The sequence below is a fragment of the Schistocerca gregaria genome, chromosome 9 (assembly GCF_023897955.1).
Source record: "Schistocerca gregaria isolate iqSchGreg1 chromosome 9, iqSchGreg1.2, whole genome shotgun sequence".
Taxonomy (NCBI): domain Eukaryota; kingdom Metazoa; phylum Arthropoda; class Insecta; order Orthoptera; family Acrididae; genus Schistocerca; species Schistocerca gregaria.
This window is the reverse complement of record NC_064928.1, coordinates 120,762,545-120,780,090: the sequence shown is the minus strand read 5'-3', so window position 1 is coordinate 120,780,090 and position 17,546 is coordinate 120,762,545. Positions and strand designations below refer to the sequence as shown.

Here is a 17,546-nt window from a genome sequence, read left to right as displayed (position 1 = left end):
AGAGACCACTAGGAGATAAAAAGCCTAATAACGAGGCTGTGTTAACCACTATATCAGAGCCATTTTCAATGCGGGTTGTTTGTGTAACATTTGATTTGTTTCACCCTCATTCCTTGGCCTGAATTTAGTTTGTTCAAAGAATCATACTTTTTACCGGTAAAAGAAATTGTCATATAAAGTCTGTCCAAAAGCTACAGTGTGGCATGTACAAATAAGAGTGGATTATGGTTATACAGTGGACAGTTGTTCAGCATGGATACTGCTAAAATTAAAAGAAGTTAATTTTTATAGAAAAGAATTGTCATGAATTAGAAAAAAACATGAGCATACTGCATCAAGTATATAAAAGTGAGAACTGACTAGAGGGGTATGGTTTACAGTGATTATTTTAGAAGTAAAAAATAATATGAAGTTAAGCTCCTACAAATCAAGAAAGTAGAATGTCAAAGGTACGTAGAAGGTAAGCCAAGTAAGTGTAAGGCAACATGGGAAGTTGTTAGGCAAGTTGATTTTTTTTTTCCAACCGGGTATGTCAAAATCGGCTTGATCCAGGAGAATTGGGAATGATCCTTTTGTCACATCGGTCAGAGAACTTGAAGACAAAATTAAGGCAACAGACACATCTGCAAAGAATCTGCTTAAGTTCGTAACTGTCTGAAGGACCTATCTTTGACTGGAATATGATCATACCCATTGAGGTCTGTAAAACATTACCTGAATTCTCCAATTCTAGAAGTATGAACTACTACTGGATGTCTAATTGTGTTATTAAAAGAACATTTCACTTGATAAGTAGGCCACTAAGTCTTACTTTTAATAAATGTTAAGTGTGAGGAGTTTCTCCAGATATGCTCAAAATATCAAAAGTTATCTCTGTATTCCAAAAGGGTGATAGGAATTTCCCCAGAACTACTGACTAGTCTCTCTTGCGCCAGTACTCTTAGAAATGTTTGAATCGCTCATAGATGTGTAATGAAGTAACCATTTTGAAAAGCATGACCTCCCTTGCAATAATCTGCTTCGGCCATATAAAACTACCACTGCAGGTGTTCTGGAAATGGTTGATCAGACTTTAACAGCTTTTGAAAGTAAAATACGATGTCATTTGCATTATGTGATCTAAGTAAAGCATTCCATTGCACTCCCTTAAAATACTACTAACCAGGCTAGAGTATTACAGGGTACACAAACCTACAAAAGCATTAATATCCTTCTACTTCAACGGAAAGCTGTTTGTCTCTTATAGAAATAGACACTCCCCCATTGTAAAAATTTGTAGTGGTGTTTCTAAGCCTGTGACCTTGGTCCCTCCTTTTTCACTGTGGCTATCAGTTACCTTGCCTATTGTGTATCACAATCTGTCGCTTCGTTGGTCGGTCGGTTTGGGGAGGGAACCAAACGGCGAAGTCATCGGATTAGGGAAGGATGAAGAAGGAAGTCAGCTGTGCCCTTTGAAGGGAACCATTCCAGCATTTGTGTGAAGTGATTTAGGGAAACCGTGGAAAACCTAAATCAGGATGGCCAAACGCGGATTCGAACCCTTGTCCTGAATGCTAGTCCAATGTGCTAACCACTGTGCCACCTCGCTCAGTCACAATCTGCTATCTCTTATGTTGATGATACAACTTTGCATGCTTCACACATGACATCCCAGATCTTCATCAAATAATGCAAGATACTCAAGACTCTGAATTAAACTGCTTCACAGACAATAAACTTGTTTGTAATCCAGACAAAATCCAAAAGCTTCTGTTAGGATTGTCTAAGAATATACAAAATAATATGTCAAACTTTTAGGAATACATATTGACATCAGACACAATTGGGAAGAGCATATCTACATTTACATCTACATCTACACCTGTACTCTACAAACCAGTGTGAGGTGCACGGCAAAGGGTACATCCCATTGCACCATTTATTAGGGTTTCTTCCTGTTCCATTCACATATGGAGTGCGGGAAGACTGATTGCTTGAATACCTCTATGCATGCAGTAATTTTCCAATTTTATGCTCATGAGTCCTACGTGAGCAATACATAGGAGGTTGTAGTATATTCGTAGAGTAGTCTTTTAAAGCTGGTTTGTGAAACTTTGTTAATACACTTTCTCAGGATGTTTTTGTATATCTTCGAAAGTCTTCCAGTTCAGTTTCTTCAGTGTCTCTGTGACATTCTCCCACAGATCAAACAAACCTGTGACAATTCATGCAGCTCTTCCCTGCATATGTTCAATACCCCCTGTTAGCCCAATCTGGTACAGGTCCCACACACTTTAGCAATTTTCTAGAATCAGTCGCACAAGTAATTTGCAAGCAATATCCTTTGTAGACTGATTGAATTCCCCAGTATTCTACCAATAAATCAAAGTCTGCCACCTACTTTACCCAAAACTGGACCTATGTAATCATTCCACTTCATATCCCAAAAAAGTGTTATACCCAGATATTTGTATGAGTTGGCTGATTCCAATAGTGACTCATTCATATTATAATCATGGATACTGTGTTTTTGTTTCGTTTTGTGAAGTGCAAAATTTTACCCGTATGGACATTTAGAGCAAGTTTCCAATCTCTGCACCACTTTAAATCTTATCAAGATCTGACTGAATATTTATGCAGCTTTTTTCAAATAGTATTTCATTAGAGATAACTGCATCATCTACAAGGACCTGATTTTACTATTAATATTGCTCGCAGTTTCATTAATATACAGGGTGAGCACAAAGTCTTGCCCTGATTATAACAATTTATTGCATAATAACCGTTTGACATAATAATTTACATTTCACACCATTACATAGGTTAATGTTACTAGTTTCTTAAAAGACCACTTAGGTTAGTAAGCCTCAACATGTGCTCCCTTGGCAGCTTGGAGAATGTCTAGGCGGTATTCCAGTTCCCGCCAGGTGTTTCATAACATGTGTTCTGCACAGTACCCACAGCAGCTTGTATCCCCTAGCCTTCAGTTCCTCGATGTCAGCAACTGGTGTGACAAAGACTCTGTCCTTGATATAGCCCCAGAAAAAAGTCAAGTGGCGTAATATCTGGAGAGCGGGGTGGCCAGGGTGTTGGACCATCCCTTCCAATCCACTGATCCTGAAACGTTTCATCCAGGAAATCCCGCACTATCAAAACCCACTGGGGGAGGTGCTCCATCTTACTGCAAAAGTATCCATGGTTGATATTCTTCTAACTGTGGAGCAATGACTGTTGCAAAATGTCTAAGTAAATGTTAGCGGTAATTGATTTTTCCACTACTAAAAATTGTCCAAACACATTTTATGCTTGAGGCCCCACCAAACATTCACTTTTTCGCTGTCTCGCTGTATCTGTGCAATAGCATGTGGAAACTCAGACCCCCATACACAGAAATAATGCCTATTTACCATTCCACTGATATGAATGGTGCATTCATCAGTAAAGCATATGCAATTTAAGTAATCATTAGTGCCATCAATCCTATTGTAAATCTCAGTTGCAAATTCAGCATGTGTCAGCAAATCATTCTGTTGCAAGGCCTGCACGATTTGCACTTTGTAAGCATGCGACCTAAGTCTTTAATGAAGAATCTTCACTACACTTGCTTGCGGTATTTGAAGTTCACATGATGCTTGACGAGTTGATTTAGACGTACTCCGGTGAAACGATTGCCAAACACGATCAACAGTTGCATCACTTACATGAGGCCTGCCACTTCGAGGACGATCTTCAATGCTGCCTGTTTTCTTAAACTTTGCATACCATCGTTGTATTGATTTAACGTGAGGAGGGCTGTGTCCATCAGAAGCCTGAAATTTATGCTGAACACTGTTGGGCGATTTCGTTTCGTGAAACCAAAGCACACATTGCGCTTTCTCCTGCTTCGACGCCATTTTGCCAGCAGCTAACATGACCTAACAGACCGTGTCAGTGTTGTGGAGCACTAGCACCATCTATTGGTTACAACAACTAGTAACACTAACGTATGTAATGGCATAAAATGTAACTTATTATGTCAAACGGTTATTCTGTTTCCAGAATGAGATTTTTCACTTTGCAGCAGAGTGTGCGCTGATATGAAACTTCCTGGCAAATTAAAACTGTGTGCCCGATTGAAACTCGAACTCTCGCTGTATCTGTACAATAGCATGTGGAAACTCAGATCCCCAGATACAGAAATTATGCCTATTTACCATTCCACTGATATGAATGGTGCATTCATCAGTAAAGCATATGCAATTTAAGTAATCATTAGTGCCATCAATCCTATTGTAAATCTCAGTTGCAAATTCAGCATGTGTCAGCAAACCAGTTTGGAAGGTAGGAGACGAGATACTGGCAGAAGTAAACCTGTGAAGACCGGATGTTAGTCATGCTTCGGTAGCTCAGATGGTAGAGCACTTGCCCGCGAAAGGCAAAGGTCCCAATTTCGAGTCTCGGTCGGGCACACAGTTTTAATCTGCCAGGAAGTTTCGGTTATTCTGTTATAAATTTTTATAATCGGGGCAAGACTTTGTGCTCACCCTGTACAACATGAACAGCAGTGGTATCAACACACTTCCCTGGGACACACCTGAAGTTGCTTCTACATTTGATGATGACTCTCCATCCGAGATAATGTATTGTGTCCTCCCAACCTACGAGTCCTCAAACTAGTCACAAATTTCACTTGGTACCACATAGGATCATACTTTTGACAATAATTGTAGGTGCAATACTGGGTCAAATGCTTTTCAGAAATCAAGAAATACATCTACCTGGTTGCTACGATAGATTATAGTTATAAGAGGGGCTAACTCGACTGCAGGGATTACATTGGGCCTTTCAGCTTTTTTCAGTTAAATTCAGCTGTTTCTCTACATCACTAACACAATTACATATTTCTTTCATCTTTTCAATGGTACAAGGATTAAATTGTGACAATTCTCCTGGGTTTTCATGTGGAAAGGAACATTTGAAAATGGACTTAAGTATTTCAGCTTTTGCTTTTCTACCCTCAATTTCAATACCTGTCTCATTCGCTAGGGACTGGACACTAACTTTGGTGCCACTAACAGCCTTTACATAAGACCAGATTTTCTTATGGTTCTGTGAAAGATCACTTGACAATATTCTGCTACGATAGTCATTGATGGCGTTACTCATTGCTCTCTTTGACAGCAATACACGTTTCATTCAGCATCTCTCTATCTGTAGCCATACGCTTTGTTTTACATCTGTTATGCAGTAGTCTCTGTTTCTTCAGAAGTTTCTTTACAGTGGCTGTACACTGTGGAGGTTCCCTACCGTTATGAACTGCTCTCCTGGGTACATATTTATCCAGTGCATGGTCAACTATTCTTTTAATCTTGAGCCAGAGTTCCTGTACATGCTCCTGCCCTGTGCTGAAAGTTTGTTTCATCATTGGGATATGACACTGCTAATTTTTTATCTAGTTTACTGAACATATATATCTTTCTGCATGTTTTAGTTGTCTTTCGTACTATGGTAATCATTGTTGCCGCAACCGCGTCATTGGTCACTGATGTTGTTGTTGTTGTTGTTGTTGTTCTGTTGTGGTCTTCAGTCCTGAGACTGGTTTGATGCAACTCTTCATGCTACGTTATCCTGTGCAAGCCTCTTTATCTCCCAGTACCTACTGCAGCCTACATTCTTCTGAATCTGCTTAGTGTATACATCTCTTGGTCTCCCTCTACGATTTTTACCCTCCACACTGCCCTCCAGTACTAAATTGGTGATCCCTTGATGCCTCAGAATATGCCCTACCAATCGATCCCTTCTTCTAGTCAAGTTGTGCCACAAACTTATCTTCTCCCCAATTCTATTCAATACCTCCTCATTAGATATGTGATCTACCCATCTAATCTTCAGCATTCTTCTGTAGCACCACATTTCGAAAGCTTCTATTCTCTTCTTGTCTAAACTATTTATCATCCATGTTTCACTTCCATACATGGCTACACTCCTTACAAATACTTTCAGAAACGACTTCCTGACGCTTACCCGTGTTGATGTGAATATCTTAAAAGAGGTCAGATCTGTTTGTTGCTATTGGATCCAATATATTTTTGTTGTTAGTGGGATTCCTAACAGTCTGTTCTATGTAGTTTTCAGAGAAGGCATTTAGTAAAGCTTCACAGGATGTCTTATCGTGTCCACCACTGACAAAATTGTAATTTTCCCAGTTAGCTGTTAGATGATTACAGTCCTCACCAACGATTACAGTATGGTGAACTGTGGTTTATTCTGAAGTTTTGAGTTACATCAGGAGATGAGTATGGTGGGTGATAGAAGGATCCAATTATCATTTTATACCACGTCTTGGCGAAACAATCTGCACCGCACCTCCAGTTTTTGTCTCAGTGGATTTGAGTTTCATGTATGCTGTAACAAGTACACTACCTCCATTTCCCATTTGCCTATCCTTTAAATATACACTTAAATTTCTCCCCAATATCTATCTGTTATCAATTCAGGTAAACAAAGTTTTCAAAATGATCTCAAAGCTGTTCTATGCCATGTAGGAATGAAAGTCAGTAGTAACTCTCTCTGTGTGACATGTTTGGGCTCTTTCTGCCATTTATCTGAAATGACTTACTCATGGGAGCAGTCCTTTAATATCAATAAGATCTTTGAAATGAAGAAAGATTTGTTCATATCATATGTGAGACTGGTCCTACAGAACACTGTCGGTTTCCTGTTACCATACTTCGTATTCCAACAGTTATGAATCGATGTATCTGTGTCTCTGCACTCTCTGTCAGCAATAACATTAAAGAACAAGTTTCCAGAGAAGCAGTTCACAAACACTGCACAACAACCACTACACAAGAAATAAGGGAAACATCGACATTACAAGGTCACAGACTATCTAGAACAGGAAACTTTAACAAAGTGAATGCCCTCAGATTCGTAATGAATTTCCTCTCTGTTTGATCAATGACATTTAACAATTCCAATACAAAATTATGTGACAGGGTGACATAAATACTGCAATATAAGAGTTTTATAATATGGACATTGTTGATTTTAATATCTAAGATTGTACTATACCCTATCGTTTGATATGAACAGTGCTAATTTTAGTATTTAAGACTGTAACTCTACCCTTTGATATGAGTGCACTAAAATGACAATGACTATTTTGTGTAAAATGATCCGTGATGAATAAATAAAAATTTAAACCTATTCCGTGTGTCCTCAAAGAGATGTCCAAAGACTTTCTCGAATATCTTTGACAAGAAGTAATTGAAGCATATGACAGTTGTTGGGGAGAATCTGTGTAGACACTATCTGTGAGTGTGCCATTAGGATATTTTAAGTTATTGATTATTTCAGAACTCTTTCGTAGTTGTGCAGTCAGATACAGAATTCTGAAAGCTGAGTGTTCCATTGCTCATAATTTTACATTAGCTTTTGCTCTTTGTTTTCCCAAATGATGAAATTTCTTTGGGGTGGTGGTGGTGACCTATAATGTCAGAATGTCAGTTTTTGACAAGATAGCATTTAAGGAGAAGTTGAGGGTAACAGTAGTTGCCTTTACCTGTTCACAGATTCATGATGTAAGACTGTGTCTGTTTGCCAGCCTGGAAAATATTTTGCTGCTTGATAGAGTTGTAAAATAAAGAATGCCGGTGAGACTATAAAATTATTGTATCGATGGGTGTGTACATGTCATTTTGTTTCTTGTGGGGAAATGTGGCTTTTGATTTCTTCATGTCAACTTGTTCCAAACCCAGATTTTATTCCATATTTGAAGTTATCTTTATACTAAAATTCTGCTAAAGGTATTTCTTTAACACACAGTTTACACGGTGTTTTTAGAGACTTCACGGGGCTCAATAACTGTCTTGTCAAGTTGGCAGCAACTTCTTTACAAACCTCTTGTAGGAGCCTCGAAGATTCTGTAGTGTGCGGAGAAAAATTGTAAAATGAACCTAGAGAACTAGTTATTGGGAGGATGTTCGAGAATTGTGAGTCATTGAAAGTTTTTACTGAAACATAAGCAGTTTTGAAGAGCGTGTGTACATTGCTCGACCAAATATCGGTTGGTCACCCCCAGGATACACTGTGCTGTCTTAATTCTTTTTCTGTTGTTTCACTTGTCGTCATTTACCCACTGGCCTTATGTGTGGTTATTGAGTTTCCAGTTGTAGCTGTCCCCATTTATAGAGAATTGTCAATTTTTTAAGATATTTTGACTGCTTACGTTTCCATGCTGTATTAATGAAAAATTAATAGTGACAATTACATCAACATAAAGAAGAAGAATCGGTGATATGAAGAACTGCTTTGATTTATCCATATAATGACATAGCATGTGGAATGGACCCTGCTGCCACGCTGCCTAGTTTTTGAGGGGAAAATAAACCATTAGCAGTGTTGAACTTATAAAATAATACTGTTTAGATCTGCTTGCTTGCAATTGTGCACTTCCAGAATAATGATTCATTGACATAAAGTTGTCTGTATTTTTTAATGTTTGTAGAGTGTATTTGAAAGAATTCTAATTTATTGAATTACATGTTCTGTATTTCAGATCAGCTCAGCAGTTTTACTTACATATTCTTTTCCACTGCTATGTTCTCAACAGAGATAATTTGCTTTACATTCTTACCAAAGCTTTCCTAAAGATCTTTTGTTAATATACACTCACACCAAAGGACATCATCCACCCATTGAAACAGTCAAGCATACAGGATATTTCCAAAGTCTGTCAATTGTTCATTTGAATTAAGATTAGTGACAGTCTAGCTCAGTGCTGTTTCTGTGGAGTTGTGTTACTTCCTTTTCACTAAACCTGAGTTAAGCCACACTGTGCCCGTGTCGTATGTCTGTCTACTGTGTTTTAACACATTTCTGTAAAGTTTTCATGCATGCCATAATGTTTAACAAACTCAAATGTGCCAGTTCGTTTGCTCTCTCCTGCCAAATGTTGCAATGTTAGGTTTCCAGTACCCCTGCTAAGCACAACATAGGTCAATTAGATTCTGTTGTACAGATTGAACATTAATAAAACAAACTGCAGGGACAGATTCCTGACTGAAAATGAAGGAAAACGGTCCTACGAATACATGTCCGGACATGGGTTGCTGCCACGGTAGATGCCGCTGACAAATATAAGCTCCTCTGTCCACATGTCATGTGGTACTTGGGTGTTGCAGACTGTGCGATTGGCGCAGCGTACTGTAAGCGGCAGAATGGTCCGGTACTCGTGTTGTGGACAAATTATTTAATTGGATAGATAAAAAAATCTACTCACCAAGTGGCGGCAGAATACATACATAAGACTGTTCTGATTGACAAGCTTTTGCAGCCAGTGGCTCCTTCTTCAGACAGAAGGGTTGAAGGGGAAGGAAGAAGGATGAAGGAAAATAACTGGAGAGGTTTAGGAAAGGGGCAGATTTCGGGAAAGTGACCCTGAACTGCAGGTCAGGGGAGACTTACCGTATGGGATGAGAAGGAAAGACTGATTGTTGGGGACTGCATTGGATGAGATTTGGAAAACAAGGTAATATGCAAGATGGAGATTACTACTACATCATCATGCACGAGTTAATAAGAGTGAAAAGCTAAGTGCATTGTAATAAACAGGTGGGGGGGGGGGGGGGGGGGGGTGGTCGAAAATAGATGGGAAGGACAATGAAAAGAAAACTAAAACAGAGTGAAGTAAAGAGTAGTCACAGTGAAGAAAAGCTGAGATGGAAGAAATAAATGTAAATTAAGGCCATGTGGATGGCGTTAACCAAGGACATGATGTAGTGCCAGTACCCGCCTGCGGAGTTATGAGAAATTAGTGACTGGGTGAAGAATCCAAACGGTGCGTATGGTGAAACAGGTGCCAAGATCATGAATGTCATGTTGTAGAGCATGTTCCGCAATAAAATATTGCGAGTTGCTAGTATACACCCTCTGCCTATGCCCATTCATCCTAATTTACAATTTGGTGCTAGTCATGCCGATGCAGAAGGCTGAACAGTGTTTACACGGTAGCTAGTATGTGACATGTTGTTTTGCAGGTGGCTTTCCCTATGATAGCACATGTTTTGCCAGTTACAGAGCGATTATAGGTAGTGGTAGGAGGGTGCATAGGGCAAGTCTTGCAGCGGGGACTATCACAGGGGTAGGAGCCATAGTGTAGTGGTTCTCAGACCTTCGCAGGTGGAAACTAGCACTACAACATGTCCTTATTTCTCACCACCCACCTGGCCTTAATTTACGTTAATTTCTTCCGTCTCAGCTTTCCTTCACTGTAACTACTCTTTGCTTCACTCCGTTTTAGTTTTCTCTATCTTTGATTGTCTTTCCTGTCTATTTTTCACTGCCCACCTCTGTTGCATACAATGCAATTAGCTTTTCACTCTTATTAACGTATGCACAATGTTTTAATAGTAATCTCTGTCTCGCATATTACCCTGTCTTCAATCTTTAAGCTCTCAGTTTTCACATCTTGTCTGATGCAGTCCCCAACAATCAGTCTTTCCTTCTCATCCCATACAGTAAGTCTCCCCTGACTCACAGTTCAGGTTGACTTTCCCTAAATCTACACCTTTTCCTAGACCTCTCCAGTCCTTTATCCCCACCCTTCTTCGGTCCCCTTCAACCCTTCTGCCTGAAGGAGGAGCCATTGGCTCCAAAAGCTTGCCAGTCACAACAGTATCTTATATGTGTGTTCTGCTGCGACTTGGTGAGTAGATTTCTTATCTATCCAATTAAATAATTTTATCAATAATTGATTGTTTTTGTTATATTGTTCCATGTGGCCGTCATTCCTTCTTATTTAACCCTCTTGCCAGTCCTTGTTGTCGTCTGTCATGTTCAAACTGTCGTCTGTTTCCTACTGTGTGTGCTAATTCATCCACTTATTTATCTGTACCACCAAGATTAATCATCACTTTGCCCCAACATCTATTCTAATACTAATTTCCATGCTCGTAGATGGGTCCATTTTCATTTTTATTTGCATAGTTATTTATGAATTTGCATAAAATGATTTAAGTTCATTACACTGCATAGCCTTCTCCCTATTGTCTTCTGCTGATTTATTTACAGATTTGAGAGCGATTTTCCTTTCCACCATCCACTTGTCTTGTTTATACATAATTCTTTCATGTTTTTCTGCATTTGTTTTTCGGCAAACCGCTCTGGTCGACTTTTATTACTGTCACTTGTGTTGCTTTCAGTTTATCCAGTTTCTAACATTTCATCTGTTTTGACGACTTTCCTGATCGATTTTTTTCCTTTTATTATTTTTCATATCAATATAAATTGCCCACTCACTACCTCATACTAACAATTTACGTATGAAATTTTTTACTTTTTTTCTTGCTTTTCTTCCATTTTTCTATCTTTTCCACCCTCTGCTTGTTTATTTTTTGCCACTCTTATGATTTCTAACTCTCCAAACTGTCTTCTTTTGCCATGATGAATCCCACCTCATATTACATCTGTTCTTTTCGAAAATATGCCTTTGCACTATCAAACCTAAGGTCCCATATTCTGTTTCTTGAAACCTGCTTGTCCCTTGGAGTTACTCCAAAAGGCCTAACATTGAAAGTCCCTGTACCTGGATGCAGTTCTACCCTACACCAGGTTCTTTTACAGTTTCAAATATAGCCATCTCTTGCTCTTACCCGGCTAATCTGTGACCTACATGCCTTATCAGCAAATTTTCGCTCTACCAGACTTCTCTCCTCCTACAAAATCCTACAGTTACCCACCCCTCATGTTTCCTTGAATGGTATCACCCGCCAAGCCAACTTCAAACTGCAACAACATGCCAGACTTCACCTCAAAAAGCTATCCCACCTTCTCATAAACTACCTGAACAGTGGTGTTTCCCTTCCTGCCCCTCTGCAGCTCCCTAAACAGCCACACCCTCAACCACCATTCCTCATCTACAAACCAAGCTTGGCCAACCTCCTTAACATCCCACAGCCTTCACCAGTGCCTCCCAGACCAAGAATAAACCATAATCCCAAGAACCAGTCACAACAGGGCAGTGTCCTTAACCTCTCATCTAAAGCACTCTCCCCTCCTGAATTATCTTCACTTTCAGTCCTACACCTGCATTTGATCATTCTGCTTTGGTGAATGACCTTCCATTCCCTGACACATAATATCCATTGGAAATATCACTTTGCAACCCATCACCAAAACCTTTCCAACAGCAAACCTGACATTGAACCCTGCCTTGAACAGTTCAGACCACAATTCCAACTTGATCCACCATGACTATCTCAAAATAATCTCTTATAAGCCTTCCAAGAATGCCTCACGTCCAGCATTGCTTCACAGCCCTTCTGCAGGTCCTTAAAACATTACCCTAACCTATCCTCTGCAGAACTCCAGGCTCTAAGTTCTCTAAAAGCTGATGACTCCATCATTATCCTCCAAGCAGACAAAGGATCTACCACTATAGTACTTGACTGAAAGGAACATGTTAGTGAAGGACTACACCAGCTGTCTGACGCTTCTACATATAGTGTCTGCCATCAGGATCCCATCCCTCTGATTGAAACTGACCTGCAGTCCCTCCGTAAAACCTCAGACCCCTCACAACTGCTAACACCTCAATCCATAGAACTTCTCACCCACCCAAACAACGCACACCTACCTTTTACCTTCTTCCTAAGATCCACAAACTCAATCATCCTGGCCAACCTATAGTTGCCGGCTTCAGAGCATCCACTGAACATATATCTGCCTCCCAGATCAGCCAAATGATTCAGGTATGACAACAATTCATGCTTTAGAATGTGTATTTTGCCATGGCAGTTACACTTGCATGTGGCTGCACATTAACTAAAAGCTGCATAAAAATTGACCTGAAATATTTTATAATTATAAATCAAGAAAATTATAGTTCTAAAAAGAATCTCTGACTTTCTTCCCTGCCAAACCTGACCTTATTTCAGATATCTTTTTTTATGTATTTGGTCCAGGATGTTATTTAGTGTTGACCTATAATTATTTGACTAGTGCAAAGACAATCTATCAGCAGAATCCTGTTCACATCACAGAAAAGTAATTCTATCATGTTTCTGCTCGACTATATTGCCTTTGCTTCCTTTGTTGGTGGACACTCAACATGTTTCCACTGCTTTGACTGTTGTTTCGTCTCAGTGGTATGGTAGTGGATCTAGGTTCCATCTGTAGTCATAAATCGGCACAAGAAATCTTGTCGCTCGCTCTGAAAATAGGACAAATGTTGTTCAGACATTTCCATTTTGATGGATTACTGAAACTATATTAAGAGTGTCAGCACGTATCTAACAGATAATTTTCTCTTCTCCACTTCCACTGTTAAAATATGATAAGCCTGTTCAAATGACTTCCCTATGGCTTTAGCAGTTTATTGCACTTTGTGAACAATCCTCCGTGACCTTTTTATATACTTTTACAATACTTTCTGGGCCAGTGGCAAATCTTATCATAGTGGCACAGCTCATCATTACATGGACCATCACCAGTGATGCCTTAATCAAATTTAAACTGGTTAATTCCTTTGCTTTCATGCCTTTTGTATCAAGTACTGAAGTACTTAATCACTGCCTGAATATCTCTCTCTCTCTCTCTCTCTCTCTCTCTCTCTCTCTCTCTCTCTCTCTCTCTCTCTCTCTCTCTCTCTCTCTCTCTCTCTCTCTCTCTCTCTCTCTCCCCCCCCCTCCCTCCCCTTTCCCCCCTCCCTCCCCTTTCCCCCCTCCCTCCCCTTTCCCCCCTCCCTCCCCTTTCCCCCCTCCCTCCCCTTTCCCCCCTCCCTCCCTCCCTCCCTCCCCCCTCTCCCCTCCCTATCTCTCTTTTATCCACCTCTCATCTCCCCATCTTCACAAATCACTATATGGTAACAACAACAGAGAGAAGTCCTCACCACAGAGCAATGATACGTCATGTGGTAACTCAAAAGGATGCTTTCCGAACTACACTCGTACTTGCTGAGGCCATCCTCCTTAATCTTGCTTCCTAGATAGAATCTGTTTACTCCTCCTGCTAGTGTGTATTCCTAATTTTACTGATGAGCAAATTGTCATTATCTGGTCTACTGTTTCTCGAAAACTTCATCTTTGCTTTGTTTAATTGTATTGTATTTTCTGTGAACATTAGCATTGCCTGAAAATGATGGGTATCTGATATTTGAAAATATTTTGAACAGGCTGTACTTTTCTGCTGCAGCTTATTTTTTTTTTGTTTTAGGGGTAGCACTCTGATGAATAGAGAGTGCTGTTCCCCTCTTTAACGTTTTCACTGTAATGGGTCAGGGTGGGACAGCTATGGGAGGGACAGCTCCCATTGCTAGCAAAGCCCGGAGGACACTCGTTTGGCGCCACCCACTTGTCGACTTGATTATTTTTCTCACCTTATTTTATTATTATCAGCCAAACTTATATATATTAGATCTGTAGCCTTCTCTGTTTCACTTTATGAATCTTCTGGCTAGAAAACATTCTTCACATTCAAACTGTCTTCGCCTTAAATCAGATTGTTGGAGGTCGAATGTAGGTAGGCTTTATCTCACTGCAGATGAGCCCTGAGACACCTCTCTGACCCACATACCGATGACCTATACACACTTACTTCTTTTTTACATTGTTTCTCAGCTCTGGCATCAATGTTGCTTTCAAGGCCTCAATTTTACCACTGCTACATACTTTCATAATTCAATCAAATTTCTGCCTGGCCTCAGAAACTCCAGATGAACTATCTCGTGACTGTGGAGCTGATGGCCTCATTGTTTAGTCCCTTAACCCCCAACTGATAAACCTAAGGACTGAGTAATTGAAGACAGTAAGGGGAAGGAAAAAATTATGGAGAAAGGTGACAGGATTCGTATGCCATTAAACTGAAAAGCAGTTGTCAGCATATGTTAACAAACACATAGTTGTTCTCATTGTCCAACATTTTTCTGTGTTACAGCACGCTTTGGGAAATTATTATTATTATTATTATTATTATTATTATTATTATTATGAATACAATATGTTTATTGACTTTTTTAAAATTTTGAAATCTACAGATATATTACATTGCTGCGTATTTTATACTGCATAAAAGTCACAGTATCTTTTGGTTCTAGATGAGTACAATGGTGCCCGTGCCCTTGGTCTGTGTGTCAGCGGCCAGACAGTTGGTGAACTTTTGAGAAGAGTTGTCAGTGAAATGTACCCGATTTCAAAGAAGGTGATCCTTCTGATAGGAACAAATGATATGCTTAGGGTATGTATAGTGCAGACCATTGTCCATGTTTACAGTTACTTGTCTGTTGATATCTTTTTATTCAAAGTTTTGAAGTCTTTTCTCACTAACTGACAGTGAAGTCCCAGCAAAACCTGCAATTAAAGACCATCAGTTTAGTGCTGTATTGCACAGTGCTGAAAATTACAAATGGTTGCATTTACACTATAGTGACTGATTGATTGAAGAAGTTTCAGGAAATTACTTATGTGGTTTTAAGCCATCTCTACTGCTATATAAAGACAAGTTGTCACTTAATATTGTTACCAAAACTCTCAAAAAGTAATTGATCGATGTGCTTCAAATATTTCCATGATATTCTAGTAAACATTTGGACTGGCTTAGGCTACATATTTTTTAATATATATTTACTATATAAACACAGAACTTTGTTAACAAATATCTCAGAAAGTTCTTGACCAATTTATTGCAAATTTTTGAATGACACAAATAAACATTCAGGTGAATGTAGGCTACATATTTTTTTAACATGTGTGAAAAGGAAAGTTGCTACTCACCATATAGTGGAAATACTGAGTTGCAGACAGGCACAACAAAAAACTGACACCAATATAGCTTTCGGCCAGTAAGGCCTTCGCCTACAACACATACACACTCACGCAAACGCAACTCACACACACGTGACTGCAGTCTCAAGCAAGCACTGTGACAGTGTGGCCTCACTTTCCGACAGCCTTTTTGTACTTCTATCTGCGACTCAGTATCTCCGCTATTTGGTGAGTAGCAACTTTCGTTTTTACAATATTGCACATTTCATCCTGGATTTTCTATTGTTTGATTTAATATGTGTGATATATAAATACTTTGTAATGGTCCCGCCTCGGGTCAAGAGACCTGTGGTCAGGCAGTGACATTACAGTGTGTCTGGCAATTGAGCTTGTAGGGCAGGGGAGGGTTTGTTTCTTACATGTGAAGGCACCAAAGGAACAGTCGTTTCTGAAATAACATTTTATTAATGTGTTTGCTACAGTGAATACTGTCTTCCCTGGCGGCCAGGAAACAGGTTGGGCTACTTCCCTAGGTGTTGGCGAAAATGTCTGACACGACACCCAAACAACTTGTGTATCGTGTGGCAGATCGATACCCTGACCGACTACGAATCAGTGCAGGGCGGCAGCGGGATCCCATGTGGCGGCCTGCAGACATCCGGCAGTGAAATCGAAGTTGTCAGTACACTCAAAAAGGGATGCGTGCTTACATCTGTATCTGCCCAGCATATGGCAAGTAGGTGGCACATGCACAACCTGGGAGTCAGCACTCAGGTGCCCACCCAACAAGAAGGAGAGTAGCTTGCAGTTGATCAGCTAACCCTTCACCACAGGACAGCCTCATAGGTCTGCATCTTCTTCCAGTAATGGCTGCGACCTATCTGATCCGGCAGTATGTAGCAACGAAGTCCACTCACAGCCAGTAGACTTCAGTTTCGAAGTTGAAGTCCTCAGACAGGCGGTAAGCAGCATATCACGGTTCTCCAGCAGTGCTGACCTGTAACGTGTGAAACTGTCATTCCGTAGGGGGTCGGTGATGCAGACGGAATGAACAGACATGCTGAGGACGAACTGTCCGAAACGGGTATTTAAAGCCATATATCTCATCACAATAGTAGGTTAGGCAGCCATTTGTTCTCTGGGAGTGATCATATGGCATTAATTACGCCCCTTTCTATAGCTGTGCTTGCCATGTAGCAAAGAGGTACGGGTTTTGCCCTGCTTTTGCAATACTGGCACTCCTTGTGTGTTCTAGGTTATGGTTGTGAAACACAGTGTGAGTTGGACATGGTACTTTTACCGTCTATGTCGAACAATAACTTCAAAAATGTGTTAGTGCAGGATTCCTGTGCATTCGTCCTGAATTTTTGGTTGCTGTCACCCTAGAGCAACTTCATATACATAGGCTGTATTTACAAAAGTTTAACATTTAGCAGTTATTGTGTAACAAATCTCAAGAGTAGGTTTACTGTTCATTACCACTCCACTCCTTAAAACCTAATTTTAATCTCTAATTACTATAATCTGGTAATAAGTATTAAGTCTAGCTCTTATTGTTTACTTATGGCATGAAGCCGTTCCATGGTGATGTGGAGTGGTAGGTCTGAAGGACTGGCAACTTTTAAATGTCAAGTGTAGATAGGGTGTACGTGTTGCTGTAAGAAACATGGCTATGGTAGTAGTTGGAACTCTGATAGTAATGTTCCGATGCTGTTGTGCTCACAAATTTTGAATATGCCTGAACTTCTGTTTTGTTGTAATATATCCTCCTTCCTCTGTGACTAGCTCGTCGATCAAGTGTAAGAATTCGGTATTAAAGATATCATT

General features: G+C 39.9%; 1 protein-coding gene across 1 annotated transcript in view; it reads left to right on the top strand.

The window, feature by feature from the left end:
- The window catches only part of LOC126292199 (uncharacterized), a 154,350-nt gene that overhangs the window by 50,942 nt on the left and 85,862 nt on the right, over positions 1-17,546 (top strand). The window contains exon 4 of the mRNA XM_049986052.1: positions 15,053-15,192. Coding sequence (XP_049842009.1) covers positions 15,053-15,192 — 140 coding nt within the window. The remainder of the gene's footprint in view (positions 1-15,052; positions 15,193-17,546) is intronic.